Source organism: Emydura macquarii, unplaced genomic scaffold, assembly GCF_026122565.2.
Source record: "Emydura macquarii macquarii isolate MOO-44397 ecotype Brisbane River unplaced genomic scaffold, CSIRO-AGI_Emac_v2 contig_2636, whole genome shotgun sequence".
NCBI lineage: Eukaryota > Metazoa > Chordata > Testudines > Chelidae > Emydura > Emydura macquarii.
Window position 1 is genome coordinate 2,279,880 of NW_027132773.1, and position 17,781 is coordinate 2,297,660.

The window sequence follows — 17,781 nt, forward strand, 5'->3', positions numbered from 1 at the left end:
TTTTGGAATTCAGGGTCTGTAGCGGTTTGTTAAATTCCAATGAGGGAATCTCAAAACATTTGGAAATTCAGTTTGGATAAAGTGCCTGAAATATCAGCTGTTTATCTGAACCTCTCAAGTCTGAACATCTTATGGACAAGGTCTCTCATTTCTGGCTCTTTCTGCTCCCACGGTAATGATGTTAATAACATTAAATAAGCCTCATGATATATGGACATGTCTGCTACTTTTGCAGTCAGAGCCAGAAGGTGCAGAAACACACATACAAAAGAAAAATAACTATCAGAGGGGAACCAAACTTTTGCAAACCTCAGAAAAGGGTTTGTGTTGTTCTTGGTTCTGGCTTTCTCTAGACTTCTCAAACAGAAGCCCTCTGCACCAGTGCCACCTGATGCTTCTTTTCACATAAACTGCTCTGCTTAAAATGCTTCACCAATAACTTGCATGCTGCTATTATTAAGCCCTGTGAGTGGAGCATGATTCTCTGCTCACTGGTTTCAATCAGAAGCTCCCTCAATAACATCAGTGGAATTATAGAGATGTAAACGTGGTGGAAGTGAGAGGACAGCCTGACCCAGTGATTACAACACTAATCACCAGCTGCTGATCTTCTGATTTCCAGTTGTACTGTCACTTTCTGATTATTATAAGACTAAGCAAACATTGTTCATCAGGGTCAGGAGAGTCAGAAAGAAACTATTTTGCCTCTTCCCCACATCCATCGCTGTAGAATTCATTAAATATATTACGGCTTTTTCTTTTCTTTCTTGAAACATCCCAGCTGCCAGTAAAGACAGAATTCCGGGCTAAATGATCGATGGTCTATGTTGATATGGCAACCCCTACAGTCTATGGACATTCCACTGAAATCCCTGGGAGATGGTTAGTTCATTGAATGTTAGCCCTTTGGATTTTAAGTTTCTGAAGGTAGGACCGTGTCACTATACATGTGCACAGTGCTTAGCACAATGGGACCCTGATTCTGCCTGTGGGTGCTAGCGCAATACAAAAAATAACAAGCAGCACAAGAATTTAGCATATTCAGGAGCACAGTAAGTGAAGTGCATTCTCCTGGGATGTTCCTGGAGCATACTGAGGTACTAAATTAGTTAATATAACTATTAAACCCCCTCACCCCCAATATTTGAATGATGGCACACAAATTAAAAGATTTTCTCAGAAAACACAATACTGTTTTCACCACACTTTGCACCGAATTGCTTGACTAACAAACTGGAATTTGACAATGAATTAAGTTTGAAATGAGTTAACAAAGAGCATCCCCACTCTTGGTTCTCAGCTTGCATGAGAAGTAAAGACTAAGTTGTTTTTTTTAAAAAGTGGGTACTAATCAAAGAATAAAATAAATAAAACAGTGCACAAGCAAACTTGAACACTGGATTCAATCAGGGCAATGAAGATGTAATTAGAGAGAGTCAGACTGCCTTTCAATTGTGTCCTAACAGAGAATTTTGAAAGCATCTGTACAAATTACAGGACTGGTGAATTGTAGCATTCATTACAGATAGAAATTCAAGTCTGATACTTGATCATTTAAAAGTTTTCCAGACAGGAAATGAGCCAAAGACTTGCTAAGCATTTTCTTCAATATCAAATATCTGTGCAAGGCCTCAGATGTTGGAGTGTTTAGTAGAGGTCTTATATTTTAAATGTATATTATTTTTACTGTATAACTTTGTGTATATGACATGTTAACCTATTTACTACAGGTACACTGACATGCCAGGCCTAAGTACACGCTACAGCTGCCCGAAGTGATTTTTAGAAGGTTCTAAAATACAAAACATAATGAGCACCATTAAAGGGCTCACAAATTATTTAAACGGATATTATCAAATTCTTATACATGAGTTGATCATTTTATATATGATAAAGAGCAAAATTAACAATGAGAGAATTTTAAATCATGAGCCCTCTCTTAAAATTCAGATGCAAAGCAATGAGCTGGACTCAGGTGAGCAACTCCAGCCAGGTCAATTAACATGCAAAAACATAGTCATGAAGCTAGAAAAAAGGGCTAACAAAATAGTGTAGGGAATGTTTCTCTAAAAACGAGATGTGAGGTTGGCTGGGGAACAATTGTTGTGGGTGTGGTCACAAGAGGGAAGATTAAAATAACCTAAAAGATAAAACTAAGGGACCTCGAAGAGCAAGAGAGAATGACACAAAATTGTCTCTCTGGGTACTCTACAATGCAGAGTGAAGATGTGACCGTAGCACGGGTAGGCATACCGAGGCTGGCTTTTATCTAGCTAGTACGGGTAACAATAGCTGTGTAGATGTGGTGACACAGGCTACAGCATGGGCTAACAATCTGAGTACAAGTCCTCCGGGGTCCCTGGGTATGTATTTGGGTTGCTAGCTTGTGGTGAAGCATATACCACCACATCTACAGGGCTGTTGGTACCCAGGCTCGCTAAATGAAAACTAACACAGGTATGCCTACCTGTGCTGCAACCTCACCTGCACTTTGCAGTATAGACACAGCCTCTGACATGCTGCCGGGAAAAGCGCTCCAGGGACAGTAAAACACCCTGCAGAAATAAGACCTTAACTTATTGTCCTGTAACAACACATGTAACAACAGCTTTTGTGGTACACCATCAGATATGCTCTGCTTGCCACGCCATTTCTTTCTGATTTCCCCTTCTCAAAAAGCTCTTGTTTTACTATAACCCTCGTTTCAGGCTGCTTGGAGATTCCACTCAGGCAATCTCAAAGGGGTAGGCCACCTTCAACCTTTATGAAGAGGCAGTGAAGGAAGAATGGCTGATTCCCATGTAATGCTCCTAGGGATTCTTGGCCAAAAGGTGCCCAAGGCTACAGCGTCTTCTCCCATAAGGCGTCGCTCTGTCAGGCTGCAGTCCTAGCATGTGGGAAATGCCACAGAGAATACTTTAAAGGGCACAAGGTGACAATGCAGGCTCACAGAGAGATACAGGTGTGCTGACACTCATATGTTCTGACACTGGCAGAGGGAGAGAGGGGAATGAAAGAGAAACGCCCTTTTTCTTTCTTTCTTTCTTTCCAGGATAAGACTAAGAGGAAGACAAAGGAAGGCTTTTAAAAGGAACAGCAGCTTATAGAGCCAAGCAGAGCAATAAATCTCAACCACAGCATAAAAAACTAAACAAAGAGCAACTGACAGAGGCACTCTGCCAATAGCTGTGAGCTGCAAATGGGAAACACCTTGTATGACATTCCAGGGTGGGACAATCCAGACCGGACAATCCAGACCAGTATGTCACCCTTGCCTTGCAACCCAGGGTGCCTCACAATGCCTTGCTGTTGTAGCTCCCAAGAGGGCTGCTCAAGCATGCAGGTCACACCCTGAGTGTCTGTGTAAAGCCACAGCCTTGGTCCAGCAGCTCTGACCCCCAGCAGCCTGTCAGCAAACACCATCCACACTCTGGCTTCCAGCCGCCTCGGTTACTATTTACAGCATGACCCCAACACACCCCCAGTCCCAAATTTTTCCCCAAAAATGTGTACTCTGCACTGTCCAGCCCTCTCCTGGACAGTCCAGATATATTAGGTCAGTTGCCCTTCTAAGCGGATCAATATATAACAGTGTGTTACCCTAAATGGAGTTACCCACACAGTTCACAACACTGGATTAGTTTTGATTAAAGAATAAAAAGTTTATTTAACTATAAGGAGATAGGTTTTAAGTGAGTACAAGCACAAGGCATTAAAATCAGAAATGGTTACAAGAGAAATAAGGATAAAATGCTTCTTAATACTAAAACTTAACTAATTAGACTTGATTCAAGGTGAAGTTCCTTACCACGGGTTTCCACTAATATTGCTGATCAAACTCTCAGGCCAACATCTGTTCCCAAAGTCCAGCGGCTGTTTCTCCTGTCTTCTTAGGTGAAGAGGAGAGAGAGGAAGAGATACCTTGAGGTGTTTTTGCCCCTCACTTTCATAGTTCAGTCACCCTTTGAAATACATTTTCCTGAAGGTTACCCCTAGATAAAGTTCATTCCTGCTGTGAGGTCAGAGTCAAGGAGTCTGGTGGCAAAAGAGGTTCCATGCTGTTGTTTGCTAAGATACAAATATGTTTGTTCCTGTCCCACTTCCTTATCAAAGAACAACCACTTGACAGGTGATTGCTCATCTGCTCTGATGACACCTGGCTAAAGGCGTCAGCTTGTCAATCTTTGAGAAACAGGTTTCCCCCTCCCCAGATTTGTCTGGTGAACACACTTCAGCCATGATTTCAGCTTATGTTCATAACTTTACATATAATATTGTTACACGCATTTCACCATGATATTACTAATCAGCAAGTTATTAGTTTTCAAATGATACCTCACAAGGAATGTTTTGTACAAAGATTATTACAATGGTTAGGAGGGTATGAACACAGGGGTGCATTCCATCACAGCTTGAAAGTCATCAACGAGATACAGCTGGGGCCACTAAATACTACAAAATCAGGGACTAAGGAGAGGAATGGACACATTGACCAGAAAACCAAGTGAATCCAGAACAACTGAGCAGGAAGCTGATGAGCAGCAGGAAGACCCTGACAAAGGAAACCGGTAATGAACAGAGTATTCACAACCACCAAAGGAGCAGATTGGGATCAGGATGCTGGAACCTGGTGTTGGATATGCTCCAGCTGGAGAAAAGAGAATGCAACTGCAGAGAGAGGGAAATTTGCCAAGTGCAAGAAGGAGCATACAGTATGAGAGAATTAGTTTCTGTGTAAGGAGAAAGGGTGTTGGCATGAGCTGGGAAATCGAGAGAGCCTGTGTTGCCAGCATCCAATGACTCAGTGAGTGGAGATGGGAAACCAAACATCAATTCTCTATATAAGAGGGATTATAAATTGGTCCCCAAATATAGGAATGGGGATGGAGATGTTTTCCTGAAGGTCTTTGGAAGGGGTGTATCTTAATGATCTCAGGAAAAGAGCAACAAGAATGATGCTGAATTTGCAAGTAAGCAAGAGCACCTCAAAACGTGGCTGTATAGGAATGGAGTTTCCACTACCCAGGCAATGTTGCAACTAATGGGAACAGAACGATTTTTACGAACTGTGCACCGTAAACTTGAAAACTTGGATTAGTGATCCCCACCCTGAATACACGGAGCCAAGTGACCAAGCTCACTGATTACGAAGGGCCAAACGGGGATAGGCTTCCTCACATCAAGTAAAACCTTGCTCCACTAAAATGGGGCTGCCTGGAGCAAGGTACTACTCAAGCTATCGCAACCCGGCCCTATGAAACTGGCTGGCTAAGATTTAACTTGAAGATTGAGTCATGCTTTTAGGAGCTCTAGTACGACAGTAACTTTTGTTAACAAATTGCATTTTTAGGTAAAACATAATAATTGAAGCCAAGAAATAGGATGTTTTAAAAAAAAAAAAAAAAAAAAAAAAGGAAAAAAAAAAAGGGAAAAATCTACAATGTTCAGAAAGAAAATCTGAATCAATCAGAATTCATCAGACAAATTAATCCAGGATCAAAATGTCATTAGTGATTAGTTCTGAGGTTTATCCAAGAAGGTAGAATTTCACCTCTTCTGTGCTTTTTGTTATCCTTGTGCCACAGAATCAGCCTGGGATAAGAGTAATCTTGAAGAAAGGCTATTTAATTATCACATAGAGCTGCTCCGGTTATCATACCTCTGTCACTCATCGAATAAATGTGCTGCGTGTACAAAGGATTTGGGGGCTGAGGGTTGGTTTAATAAATTTGTAATACAAATACAGACTGTTTGAGGAAAGTAAAATGCTTACAATCCCTGGGGCCTCTTATAGGAGGTTCTATAATCAACATCAAAAGATAAGTAATAAACCCTACTTGGTGAAAACATTTGTAATGCCGTTCCTGACTTTACAATCCTTGCATGGCTTGTGGGATATAGTCTATTTGCTACAGAGCTTTATTACAGTGAGTTCTATTGGCAGCACTCGTGTATCAATTATTAGCATTGAACACTCTCAGCATTGCATCAATTCACTGTAGTGTTCAGTAAGAGTCAATTCAACTCTTTTATGTGAGCATACAATCCTAAATGTTGGCTCTCAGGCACGTGGAGTGGGAAAGTGGAGATATTCTGATGGGAAAGCATTGACAGCACAGTGATGTGCATGAATGTGTACATGTATGTAAGTACACACACATGCATGCGCTTGTCCAGCTACACAAATACACAAAAAAGATGTCATAGGGAGGGGAAAAAATGTTCAAAGTGCCCCTCCACTGACACTGATAATTTGATTCTTTAAACTATTCATTTTCTTATGCAATTTTTTTCTGTGCTCTAGTACAGTAATAGGGAAGGAAGGATGGTCAGTCAGGGCAGTAGTCTGGGACACAAGTGACCTAAATTTGATTCCTTGCTCAGCCACAGACTTCCTGTGTGACCTTGGGAAAGCGACTTAGCCTTTCTGTGCCTCAGCTCCCCATCTGTCAAATGGGGACAGTAATGCTTACTTACCTCACTAGGGTCCCAGAGAGGAGATGGGCATTGCTAGGATACAAGCAACTATCCATTGAAACATCATGAAAAAATGTATGCACATACAATGGAGTCGGTCCTGGGCTACATAGACACAGATATAAACAACATGGTTTTAGAAAAGGTAGATTGTGCCAGACCAACCTGATCTCCTTCTTTGAGAAGATAATGGAGTTCTTAGGGTATGTCTACACTGTGAAGTGAAGTTGATTTAATTTCAGTCGACTTTCCCCCGCCGAACTTACAAAGTCGGAGGCACGTGATCACACCACACGCATTGCGTTGGGGATTTGCGTCCCCACCAGCCGCGCTTGCATCAATCATCAGAGCAGTGCCCCGTGGGTAGCTATCCCACAGTGCAACTACCCACAGTGCCTTTCGGGAAGGTTGTCTTTCTCCCATGATGCAACGTGCTCCCTGCCCCCTCCGCCATCCAAAACAAAGAGATGAACGTTTTTTCATGCCATTTTTCCAAACCCATCTCTACTGTGTGCATGCCATGGCCGGAGAGGCATGGAGCCCGCTCAGGTCTGCACTATCATTGTGAGCATCACAAACACCTCCCAACTTATCCTGCAGCATTTTCAAGGCTGAGACAGGAGCTGCAGGACGGAAAATAGCGATGTTACTGAAGCTGTCCTGCTACAAGCCATAGAGAGAAAAAAATCCCATTTGCTGCAGGCTGTCACACAATATCTTCAGTCTGTGGAGTGCTGGTTCTGGTCCCGGGAAACAAGCACAGACTGGTTGGGACCGCATTGTTACGAAGGTGTGGGATGATAAGCAGTGGCTGCAGAACTTTCATATGTGAAAGGCCACTTTCACTGAACTTTGCTCAGAGCTTTCCCTAGCCCTGAAGCACGTGACCACTCGCTTGAGACCAGCTCTGACAGTGGAAAAGTGAGTGGCCATCGCTCTGTGGAAGCTAGCAATCCCAGACTGCTACTGGTCAGTTGGGAATCAATTCAGAGTTGGTAAATCCACCGTGGGAGCAGCTGTGATGCAAGTGTGCCAGACCATTAATAGACTTCTGCTAAGAAGAGTAGGGACTTTGGGAAATGTGCAGGACATAGTGGATGGGTTTGCCGCAATGGGGTTCCCAAACTGTGGCAGGGCGATTGATGGGACGCACATCCCTATCTTAGCCCCGGATCACCTTGCAACAGAGTACATAAACCAGAAGGGATACTTCTCAATGGTGTTGCAGGCCCTTGTGAATCACAGGGGACGTTTCACAGACATCAGTGTGACATCAATGATGTCTGGCGTGGAGCGGAGCACATACTGCACCCTGCTCAACCTCCTCCTAGAGCGCTTGGGGGTGGCAGCTGATATGAAACAGCTTGTTGTTTGAGCTTTTTGGAGGGACTGCAGAAAGTCTCTCCTGCTGCTGCTCTTCCTGGAGCTCTACCAGATGCCTCAGCATGTCAGACTGATCCTTCATAATACGCAACATCGCATGCAGCTTTTCATAAAAGCAGCATGTCTTTGATGACAAGCCAGAATGACTCCCTAGTTTTCTGTTATGCCTGCCGCAGCTCTTTGATTTTAACGCAGCACTGCTGCACATCCCTGTTGTGGCCCTTTTCTACCATACAATGCGATATCTTCTCGTATATTTCTAAATTTCTTTTGCTGGCTCGGAGCTGAACTAGAACAGGCTCTTCGCCCCACAGGCTGATGAGATCCAAGATCTCAGATTGACTCCATGCTGGAGCGTGCAGTTGCTATGAGCAGTTCAGCCACAAAGCTCTCTCCACATCGACCAAACAGGAAATGGGAATTCAAAATTTCCCAGAGTTTCAGGGGAAGGGCTGTTTCCTGTGCATGGTGCAGCACAGTGCAAATGTCCAGAGCGGTCACAACAGAGCATTATGGGATATTTCCCGGAGGCCAATAACGTTGATTTACGTTGTGCTCTGCCTACACTGATGCTCATTTGACCCATAGAATTCGACTTCAGCACGACGCCACTTGCAGAGGTGATTTTATTAAGTCGAATTTTACCGCGATTTAGGTCGGCGGAACTGACATGCCAGTGGAGATGCATACTTTATGTGGTCGATGTAAGCCACATTAAGTCGACCTACATTGTCAATGTAGACAAGGCCTTAGAAAAAGGGAATGCAGTAAGATCTAATTTACCTAGATTTCAGTAAGGCATTTGATATGGTTCCACATGGGGAATTATTAGTTAAATTGGAAAAGATGGGAATTAATATGAAAATTGAAAGGTGGATAAGGAACTGGTTAAAGGGGAGACTACAGTGGGTCATACTGAAAGGTGAACTGTCAAGTTGGAGGGAGTTTACCAGTGGAGTTCCTTAGGGATCAGTCTTGGGACCAATCTTTTTTAATCATTTTATTACTGACCTTGGCACAAAAAGTGGGAGTGTGCTAATAAAGTCTGCGGATGACACAAAGTTGGGAGGTAGTGCCAATACAGAGAAGGACCGGGATATCATACAAGAAGATCTGGATGACCTTGTAAACTGGAGTAATAGAAATAGGATGAAATTTAATAGTGGAAAGGGCAAGGTCACACATTTAGGGACTAATAACAAAAAATTCTGCTATAAACTGGGGACGCATCAATTGGAAGTGACAGAGGGAAAGAAGGATCCAGGAGTACTGGTTGATCACAGGATGACTATGAGCCATCAATGTGATGCGGCCATGAAAAACGCTAATGCAGCCCTAAGATGCATCAGGCAAGGTATTTCCAGTAGAGATAGGGAGGTGTTAGTACCATTATACAAGGCGCTGGAATACTGTGTGCAGTTCTGGTCTCCCAAGTTTAAGAAAGATTAATTCAAACTGGAACAGGTGCAGAGAAGGGCTACTAGGATGATCTGATTAACGGAAAACCTGCGAGACTTAAAGAGCTTGGGTTGTTTAGCCTAATCAAAAGAAGGTTAAGGGGAGATATGATTGCTCTCTATAAATACATGAGAGGGATAAATATCAGGGAGGGAGAGGAGTTATTTAAGTTCAGCGCCAATGTGGACACAAGAACAAATAGATATAAACTGGCCACCAGGCAGTTTAGACTTGAAATTAGACAAAGGTTTCTAACCATCAGAGGAGTGAAGTTGTGGAATGGCCTTCTAAGGGGAGTGGTGGGGGCAAAAAACCTACCTAGCTTTAAGAATGAGCTTGATAAGTTAATGGTGGGGATGGTATGAAGGGACAGCCCAATTTGGCAATTTACTGATCTTCAACTACTAGCAGTAAATATGCCCAATGAACTATAATGGGATGTTAGATAGGGTGGGTTCTGAGTTACTACAGAGAATTCTTTCTGGGTGTGTGGCTGGTGTGTCTTGCCCACATGCTCAGGGTTTAGCTGACTGCCATATATGGAATCAAGAAAGAATTTTCCCCCAGTGCAGATTGGCAGAGACCCTAGAGGTTTTTCATCTTCCTCTTCAGCATGGGGCATAGGTCACTTGCTGGTGGATTTTCTGTACTTTGAAGTCTTTAAGCCATGATTTGAGGATTTCAGTAACTCAGTCATAGGCTAGGGGTCTATTACAGGAGTGGGTGAGTGAGGTTCTGTGGCCTGCGCTGTGCAGGAGGTCAGACTAGATGATTATAAAGGTCCCTTCTGATCTTAAAGTCTATGGGTCTGTATCAGACGGTAGATCACACACAGACAAATATAAAGCCTTGTTTACTAATTGAAGCACATTCCTATATATGTTTGTGTACAACCACGTTGTAGTTGAGATGAACAAGGCTCAAAAATTCAGAGGGCTGTTGTGATATTAGCTGTCCAACAGAATGTGCATTTTAGTGACAAACAAATAAGGCAGCTACACAGAAACCCTTCCTATGGGTTAATGGGAAGCCAGGATGCCAAGAAGTTCTCATTAAATCCACTGCTTGAAATTCCCTTCGAGTTCAATAATTTTCCCCAAGAGAGCAGAAAAATGAGCCTAGAAAGGTGTAAAGGAGCCACACAACTAGGGGAAGAGAACAGAGGAGAGAACAGAAGGGCTTGTAGAGTTGGGCAGAGAAAATACCAATTTTTGAAAAGGCTCCAGAGGCGACCCTGGCAATTACGGGCTGGTAAGCCTAACTTTAGTACCAGGCAAATTGGTTGAAAGGATAGTAAAGAGCAGAATGACCAGACACATAGATGAACATGATATGTTGGGAAGAGTTAACATGTCTTTTGTAAAGGGAAGTCATGCCTCACCAATCTATTAGAATTCTTTGAGGGGGTCAATCAATATGTGGGCCAGGGTGATCCAGTTGATACATGGATTTTCAGGAAGCTTTTGTCAAGGTCCCTCACCAAAGGCTCTTAAGCAAAATAATCAGTCATGGGATAAGAGGGAAGGTCCATTCATGGATCAGTAACTGGTTAAAAGATCGGAAACAAATGGTAGGAAGAAATGGTCAGTTTTCATGGAGGAGGTAATAGCGGGATCCCCCAAAGTTCTGTATTGGACCTGTGCTGTTCAAGATATTCATCAATGATCTGGAAAAAGGGATAAGCAGTGAGATGGCAAACTCTGCATATGATACTAAATTACACAAGGCAGTTAAGTCCAAAGCAGTCTGCAAAGGGTTACAAAGGGATCTCACATCTGGGTGACTGGTCAAGAAAATAGCAGACGAAATTCAATGTTGATAAATGCAAATAATGCACATTGGAAAACATAATCCTAAATATACATACAAAATGATGGCATCGAATTTAGCTGTTAGCTCTCAAGAAAGATCTTAGAGCCATGGTGGATAGCTCTCTGAAAACATCTGCTCAATGCACAGCAGCAGTCAAAAAAGCTAATAGAATGGTAGGAACCATTAGGAAAAGGATAGATAATAAGACAGAAAATATCATAATGCCACTACATAAATTCATGGTACACCCACACCTTGAATATTGTGTGCAGTTCTGGCCACCCCCTCTCAAAAAAGATATATTAGAATTGGAAAAAAGTACAGAGAAAGGCAACAAAAATGATTAGGGGTATGGAGCAGCTTCCACATGAGCAGATTAAAGAGACTGGGACCATTCATTTTAGAAAAGAGACAAATAAGGAAGGATATGATAGAGGTCTATAAAATGATGAATGGTACGGGGAAAGTGAATAAGGAAATGATACTTACCCCTTCATATAATACAGGAACCAGGGGACACCCAATGAAATTAATAGGTAGCAGGTTTAAAATACACATAAGGAAGTACTTCTTCAAACAACGCATAATCAACCTGCAGAACTCATTGTCAGGGGATCTTGTGAAGGCCAAAATTAGAACTGGGCTAAAAAAAGAATTAGATAAATTCATGGAGGATAGGTGCATCAATGTCAATTAGCCAAGATGGCGAGGGACACAACTCCATGCTCTCGGTGTCCCTAAACTTCTGATTGCCAGAAGCTGGGACAGCATAATAGGGAATGGATCACTCCATTTGAAACATCTAGCACCAGCCACTGTCAGAAGACAGGATTCCGGGCTAGATGGACCATTAGTCTGACTCAGTATGGCCATTCTAATATTCCTTTTGTTCTTAAACAAGAAGGGGTAGCAGTGGGTGCAAAAAGACATACTTAAGGTGTGAATGACAATAATGGGAAGAGAAGGAAGAGCGCTATGCTTACACGGTGCTGGGAGGTTGAGGGAGCACAGAGAAAGACCAAACAGGTTGGAGGAAATTAGATGCTTGTTAATTTTGATTGTGTCATGCTATTTAGTTTGCAGCCCACATACAGAGCTCATTCTCTTGTTTGCTGGATGGTCTCTTCCTTCACTGATTCCCCCTCAGCAAGAGAATGATAAAAAATTGCCCCTCCTACTTCCAGATATTTAAATATTTAGGTAGGATAGTAAAATTACCCACATAGTACAGATATTTCAGTTGCTCATATAGCCCCAGACACTATTCTATTATTTCCTTGTGTGGGACTGTTCTTCTGGCTATCCTAGCAAGATTAAATCGTGATCAGTGTCACTCATCCATATCAGTTTGCTACTTTCACCAGTTGTCTACCTTGGCTCAGTAGGTACCAAATTCTGAAAGGTCCAGGTTACCATCCGGACCAGGCACAAGGACTGGTCATTGCAAAACATTTTGACAGGTGACAGACACCCTTCAGGACTTGTTAATAGCAGTAAAAATAATAGAGATCATTGGTTTATTGTGGTTGGCTTTTTTATTTGTTTGAAATGGAAAAGTACATCATGGTCAGTGAACATCATACGTTGTTAATGAAGCAAATTGTGAGAGGGGAGCATCTTATAAATTCCTAAGCACCTATTCTCAGATGTATAAACAATCTTCTTCTTTCATCTGTCATTATTTTGGTACGATCACCCCCACCCCAGCATTGCTACCAGTCTTGCAATGTGCAAGACAATGCTTATTTTTGTGCAGCAGTCCGACTTCTTGCAATATTGGCTTGCTGAACAAGAAAAAAAAAATCTCTGAATTTATTTTCAGGTATTGCAATGTAATGCTACTGTGTGCTGCTGCTGCTACAATACTTGATGATGTTCCACCATGTCACGCAGATCTGTATCTGTGTGCACACACACTAGCAACATTTAAAAAGATGATCTACATAGGATTTAAAAAGAAAAATCCACAAGATGGGCTTGTGTCTTTTTTTCCATCTTTAGGCTGTATAAAGAAAACCAGATCTTTTAAAAGGGGTGTGTCAGGCAAATAAAGGTGTCAAGTCTTATCAAGTTTCCATGGGAAGACCTCTGGTAGGGTCTGCAAGTTCTCACACCTTACTTGAAAGGGTAGGGGTATGGAATCTAACAAACAAATTTGAAGTGCTTTCTATATCACCTAACACCACAAATATCTGTGCATTTACACATGTTATGCAGATACAACATATAACAGCTCTTCCACACATGGGAAAAAACATGAACAAAAATTGTGCACACTCCCATTTTAAAAGCAACAACTAAGTTGTTTTTTTATTAATTCTTCATGTGTTTTTTCTGCTTCCCAACCTATTTAATTTACATAAAACCTTGAAAATAATATACCCAACCAAGCATTCCCCCTCTCTACATATCTGACCTTTCAAAACTCATTCCTTTCTCTAAACAAAAAGATGATGCGGTCAGGTCAGAAAACGCTGTCTTAGTGTGTTTATTTGCACTCTGAACATCTCTAAACTACTTTTGTGAACGTCTCTGCCGTGTGATCAGTAAGAGGAAAAATGTTTAACATCAAAACACCAAAATGCAACCCTGCTATTTGCCAATAAAATTTAGCTCACGAATATAAAATACAGCCATCCTAAGAAACAGCACCCGTGCGCTGAATAATCTTGAAAGTAATGAAGGCCAGTGCAGTGAGCTTGCACAATACAATGGTGTTTGTGCCATAGCACTCTACCTTCAGTGCAGGCTCCAGTCTGTAGTCAGCCTTCAGCTCTGAGAATCAGCTGGAAGGCCTTTGATATTGACCAGCAGCAGTTACCCTCTGGAGGAAGTGAGAGATAAACTTGGCCATGTAGACAACAATGTCACTCTGTACATTCTAACTGCATCTGTTATCTGGTAAGAAGTGTGATGGGAATCACAGGCACTGTTGGAATCAAACTAAACGGTGCCAAGATCCAATCCAACCAATAGGTGCACCCATAAAAAAATGTAATACCACCCCGGGTCACTATTCTGCCAATACAATCTCTTGCTCTCTTTGACATCATCTCCCCTGAAAGAGATTCAACTTTTCTGAGACCCCCACCTCCTCTCCCAGACCATGAATTAAATCCACAGGTCCTGCCTTCATCCATCCATTCATCCTTCTTCTTGCTGTTTACATCCTTCATATATTTATGGAATTAGGTCCCCCTCTTCCCTTAGGCCCTGGGTCCTGCAAACACTTATGCACATGCTTAACTTGACTACTGTGAATAACCCATCAATGCCAATGGTAGCAAACACCTGGGTTAATCACTGCCAGGATCAGGGCCTTAACCACACTATTCAGATTTAGGGTTGGGTGGTCTTTGTTTATTTGGTTTGGTTTTTTAAATCTTTTCTTATGCCAATCCCTGCAGATACATAATCATTTTTGTTGCTTTTCCCTGAATTCCCTCCGATCTGGCTGCACATCTCTGGTAATAAAACGGTGCAGTTTTGCAGATGCAGTCTCACCAAGGATGTATAATATTTAGTCCTGGTCACATCATGACCAGAAAGATATAGACAAACAGGAAAAGAGAAGAACAACAAAAATCAATTCATGTACCAGGGAAAGGAAAATATACGAGGAGGTCAGAGAGCTATTTGTCCCCTGATACATGTATAAGTTCAATTATTGCTAATGGGAATTACACCGACCCCCAGAAAGAAAAATAGTTCCCTAAGTAGGGTTGCCTGAAGCCACAACTTTCCATTTTTTAAGTATGAATGAATGAAAAGTGATAGTTTTGTGAATATACATTGATCTAAGGCAAAGCATTGCCCATTTCCTCCATGAACACAATTCCTCACCATGAAAAATAGTAGAATTCCTTCCTCTTTGGGGAAGAAACACAAATTTGTTACAAGCAAGGAATTTATCAGGTTTTGGTAGCAAAACAGAGTCAGCTTTTTGCAATGTAACAAAACTTTACTTTGGGCAACTGCCTTTTCATGTCACAAAAAAAACTCAACAGCAAAAAACTAAAAATACTTTATTCGCCAGCAATGAGAATTCTCTCACACATTTTTTACCATTAAAATAGAACGTCTTCAAATAGTTTGCTTCAAACAAGACCAATGAAGAGCACAGGATGGAAAGGATGTGTAAATGTTTCAAGATATGCAAAGGTAGATAGTGACTTACCTTAGATGCTTGTTAAAATAACACGTGAATGGCTGTGAACCAACTTCCACTTTCCAGTATTCCTGCCAGTGTGTGACAATTTCAGAATTCTTCTGGTTTTCTCTTTCACAGGGAGGGATGTATGAACACTGTCAAAACAGGTTCCAAAACTGAATTATTTCTGTTCTCAACAATACAAGACATCATTCTCTTTGGATTTTCTTCACCAAATTCACACATACTGATGAAATACACACATACTGATAATGTACGCAAGCCTTCAAATAGGACGGAACAAAATGTTAGCTGACCATCACTTGATCATTAATTTCTCAATATTTATATTGGACATGAATGTTTTAATGGACAGTAACAAAAGAAAGATTTACTATGTGCTTTACTACTACTTTCTCTCTCTCCCACACCCCTCCATTCTTCCAATGTTGTATATTGAAATGAAAAGAGACTAAAAGAAGAGGATTAATTTTCAAGGAGTTTCTAGCTAGCTGTACTCATGTGATATACTTTGAAAACTAGAAATTACTGCAAACATTTATGATGTGCACCATCACATGTTCCATTTAACAGTAAGAATAAATACTACTACTACTACTAACAACAACAACGTGGCTACTATAGCAAATTCTCAGCAACAGATCTCAAAATGCTATACAAAAGACCAGTATTATCACAGGTTTACAGAAACAAGGTTTTCAGGAAACAGGAGGTTAAAATCCCAATTCAGCAAAACATTTAAGCAAGTGCTCAAATCACACTAAAGTCAACGGTATTTAAGCATACGTTGAAGTGCTTTGCTGCACTGGGGCTCAAATGCCTGATTTAAAGTCTACTGAAGTCAATAGGAGTCTTTCCACTGACTTCAGTGGGCTTTGGATCAGGCCTTAAGTGACTTGTTGCAAGTCACAGAGGAGCAGAACCCAAGTGTCCCACTTCCCATCCAGCTATAAGAGAGAAAATTTACCCTTTTGTTTGTGATACGCAATAGGTGAAGGTAGCACTACAAACAGTTACATTGTTTCATTAACATAAGTAATAATGGAACCATTTGTATTTACTTCCCCCTCCTGTAACTGTGTCTGCTTACGCATGCACATAGCACAGCGTGGACTGGGAGATGCAGTCATAGGGCATATGACTAGGAAGAACCACGTGATGGACAGAAAGCCAGAAAAGGGCCTTCCACTCTCTTAGGAAGGAGTAGCAGACAGGAGCCAGAGACTCAGGGAAGACCCAGTGCAGGTCTCTCCATAGTAACATGAAACGACAACTAATAGGAAAGGGTGTGTCCTCCCTTTGAAGATAAAGACAGCTGTGAGGAAAGGGTCTTGATTAGATGCTGGTGGGAGTTTTTCTACCATCCCATCTGGTGAGCTCATGCCTCCACTCCAACACTGAACTACTTCAAGCTGTCCAGTGTTGGAAGCCTATCTCCATTATATCAGGGTATGTCTATACTGATGGCGGTAAAGTCGCCACCGCCAGGTTGATCTTTCTGGATCGACTGAGCGGTCAGTATAGACCCGCTCAATCGATCAGGAAGTCGACTGAATAAAACCACCCCCTCAAGTAGCGCAGCACTGCGTTGACAGGAACGCTGTTCCCATCGAAGTGGTACAGTGAAAATGGCACACAGAAGGGAAGCACAGCAGTTGACAGGAGTTGCGCAAGCTACTCTGCATAGTTTGCGTAACTCCCGTCAACTGCCGCCGAATCTCCAGGTAAGTGTAACTGTGAATTTTTTGCAGGTTAAAAACAAGTTCTTAGGAATTCATGAGTCTGATCCAGTAAAACTTGGTTATTTCTGACAGCATCCACAACCATTGTTAATAACTCCCATATTCTAACCCGGAACAAAGTGTGAATTCTCCCTCATTTGTTTTAAGTTAAATCTTTGCTTTTTTATAACCAAGCATCCCCATTTTCACAGCAACACATTTAGTGTTGTTGCCATGCAGAGCTCTTTACATCCTTGTGCTGATAAGAGAATCCTACTCAAAGATGCTTTTCCAGGTTTGTATTTTTAGAAATCAGTAGCAACACAATTACTATTGTTCTGCAGATACCAAATGCTGAAACAGAAAACAGAATACAGGATTTTTTGTTGCTGTTTGTTAAAACCAGTTCTCTGGGCCCACAACATTTCTTGATTCAATAATACAGTTTGGGAGTTTGTTCGGCGATGGTCTTTAGGACGACAACATTCACCAGGGGTCTTTTTGCTTGGGGGAAGGGTCAGGGCTTGTTAGCTGGACTGCAGGATGTTCCATTTATGAGGGTTATCGGGCGTGAGGTTTCTGCACCTTTATGCCAAGCTGCATTTACTCTGGTTGAAGCTACGAGACTCTCTTTGGGCCAGGAACTAACATAGCCCCCTGCCCTGTGAGTGAGGAGGATTCTGCTTGGGCTGCCTGCTAAGTTATACTCATTTTTTGCAGTCATGTCTTTTGCCTGCTGCCGTGTTTGAGCTCTGCTGA

The 17,781-nt window shown here is 41.9% G+C and overlaps 1 protein-coding gene across 4 annotated transcripts in view; it reads right to left on the bottom strand.

Moving 5' to 3' along the window:
• KCNMB4 (potassium calcium-activated channel subfamily M regulatory beta subunit 4) overlaps positions 1–17,781 on the bottom strand; it is a 35,788-nt gene that overhangs the window by 1,523 nt on the left and 16,484 nt on the right. The window contains exons 2-3 of one of the 4 annotated variants that reach the window (XM_067563935.1): positions 15,308–15,435; positions 3,809–3,886 (exon numbers count right to left, since the gene is read on the bottom strand). In XM_067563935.1, the coding sequence (XP_067420036.1) occupies positions 3,809–3,886; positions 15,308–15,435 (206 nt within the window). Of the gene's footprint in view, positions 1–3,775; positions 3,890–15,307; positions 15,436–17,781 lie in introns of all 4 variants that reach the window. The other 3 variants (XM_067563933.1, XM_067563934.1, XM_067563932.1) reach the window with 3 other exon arrangements.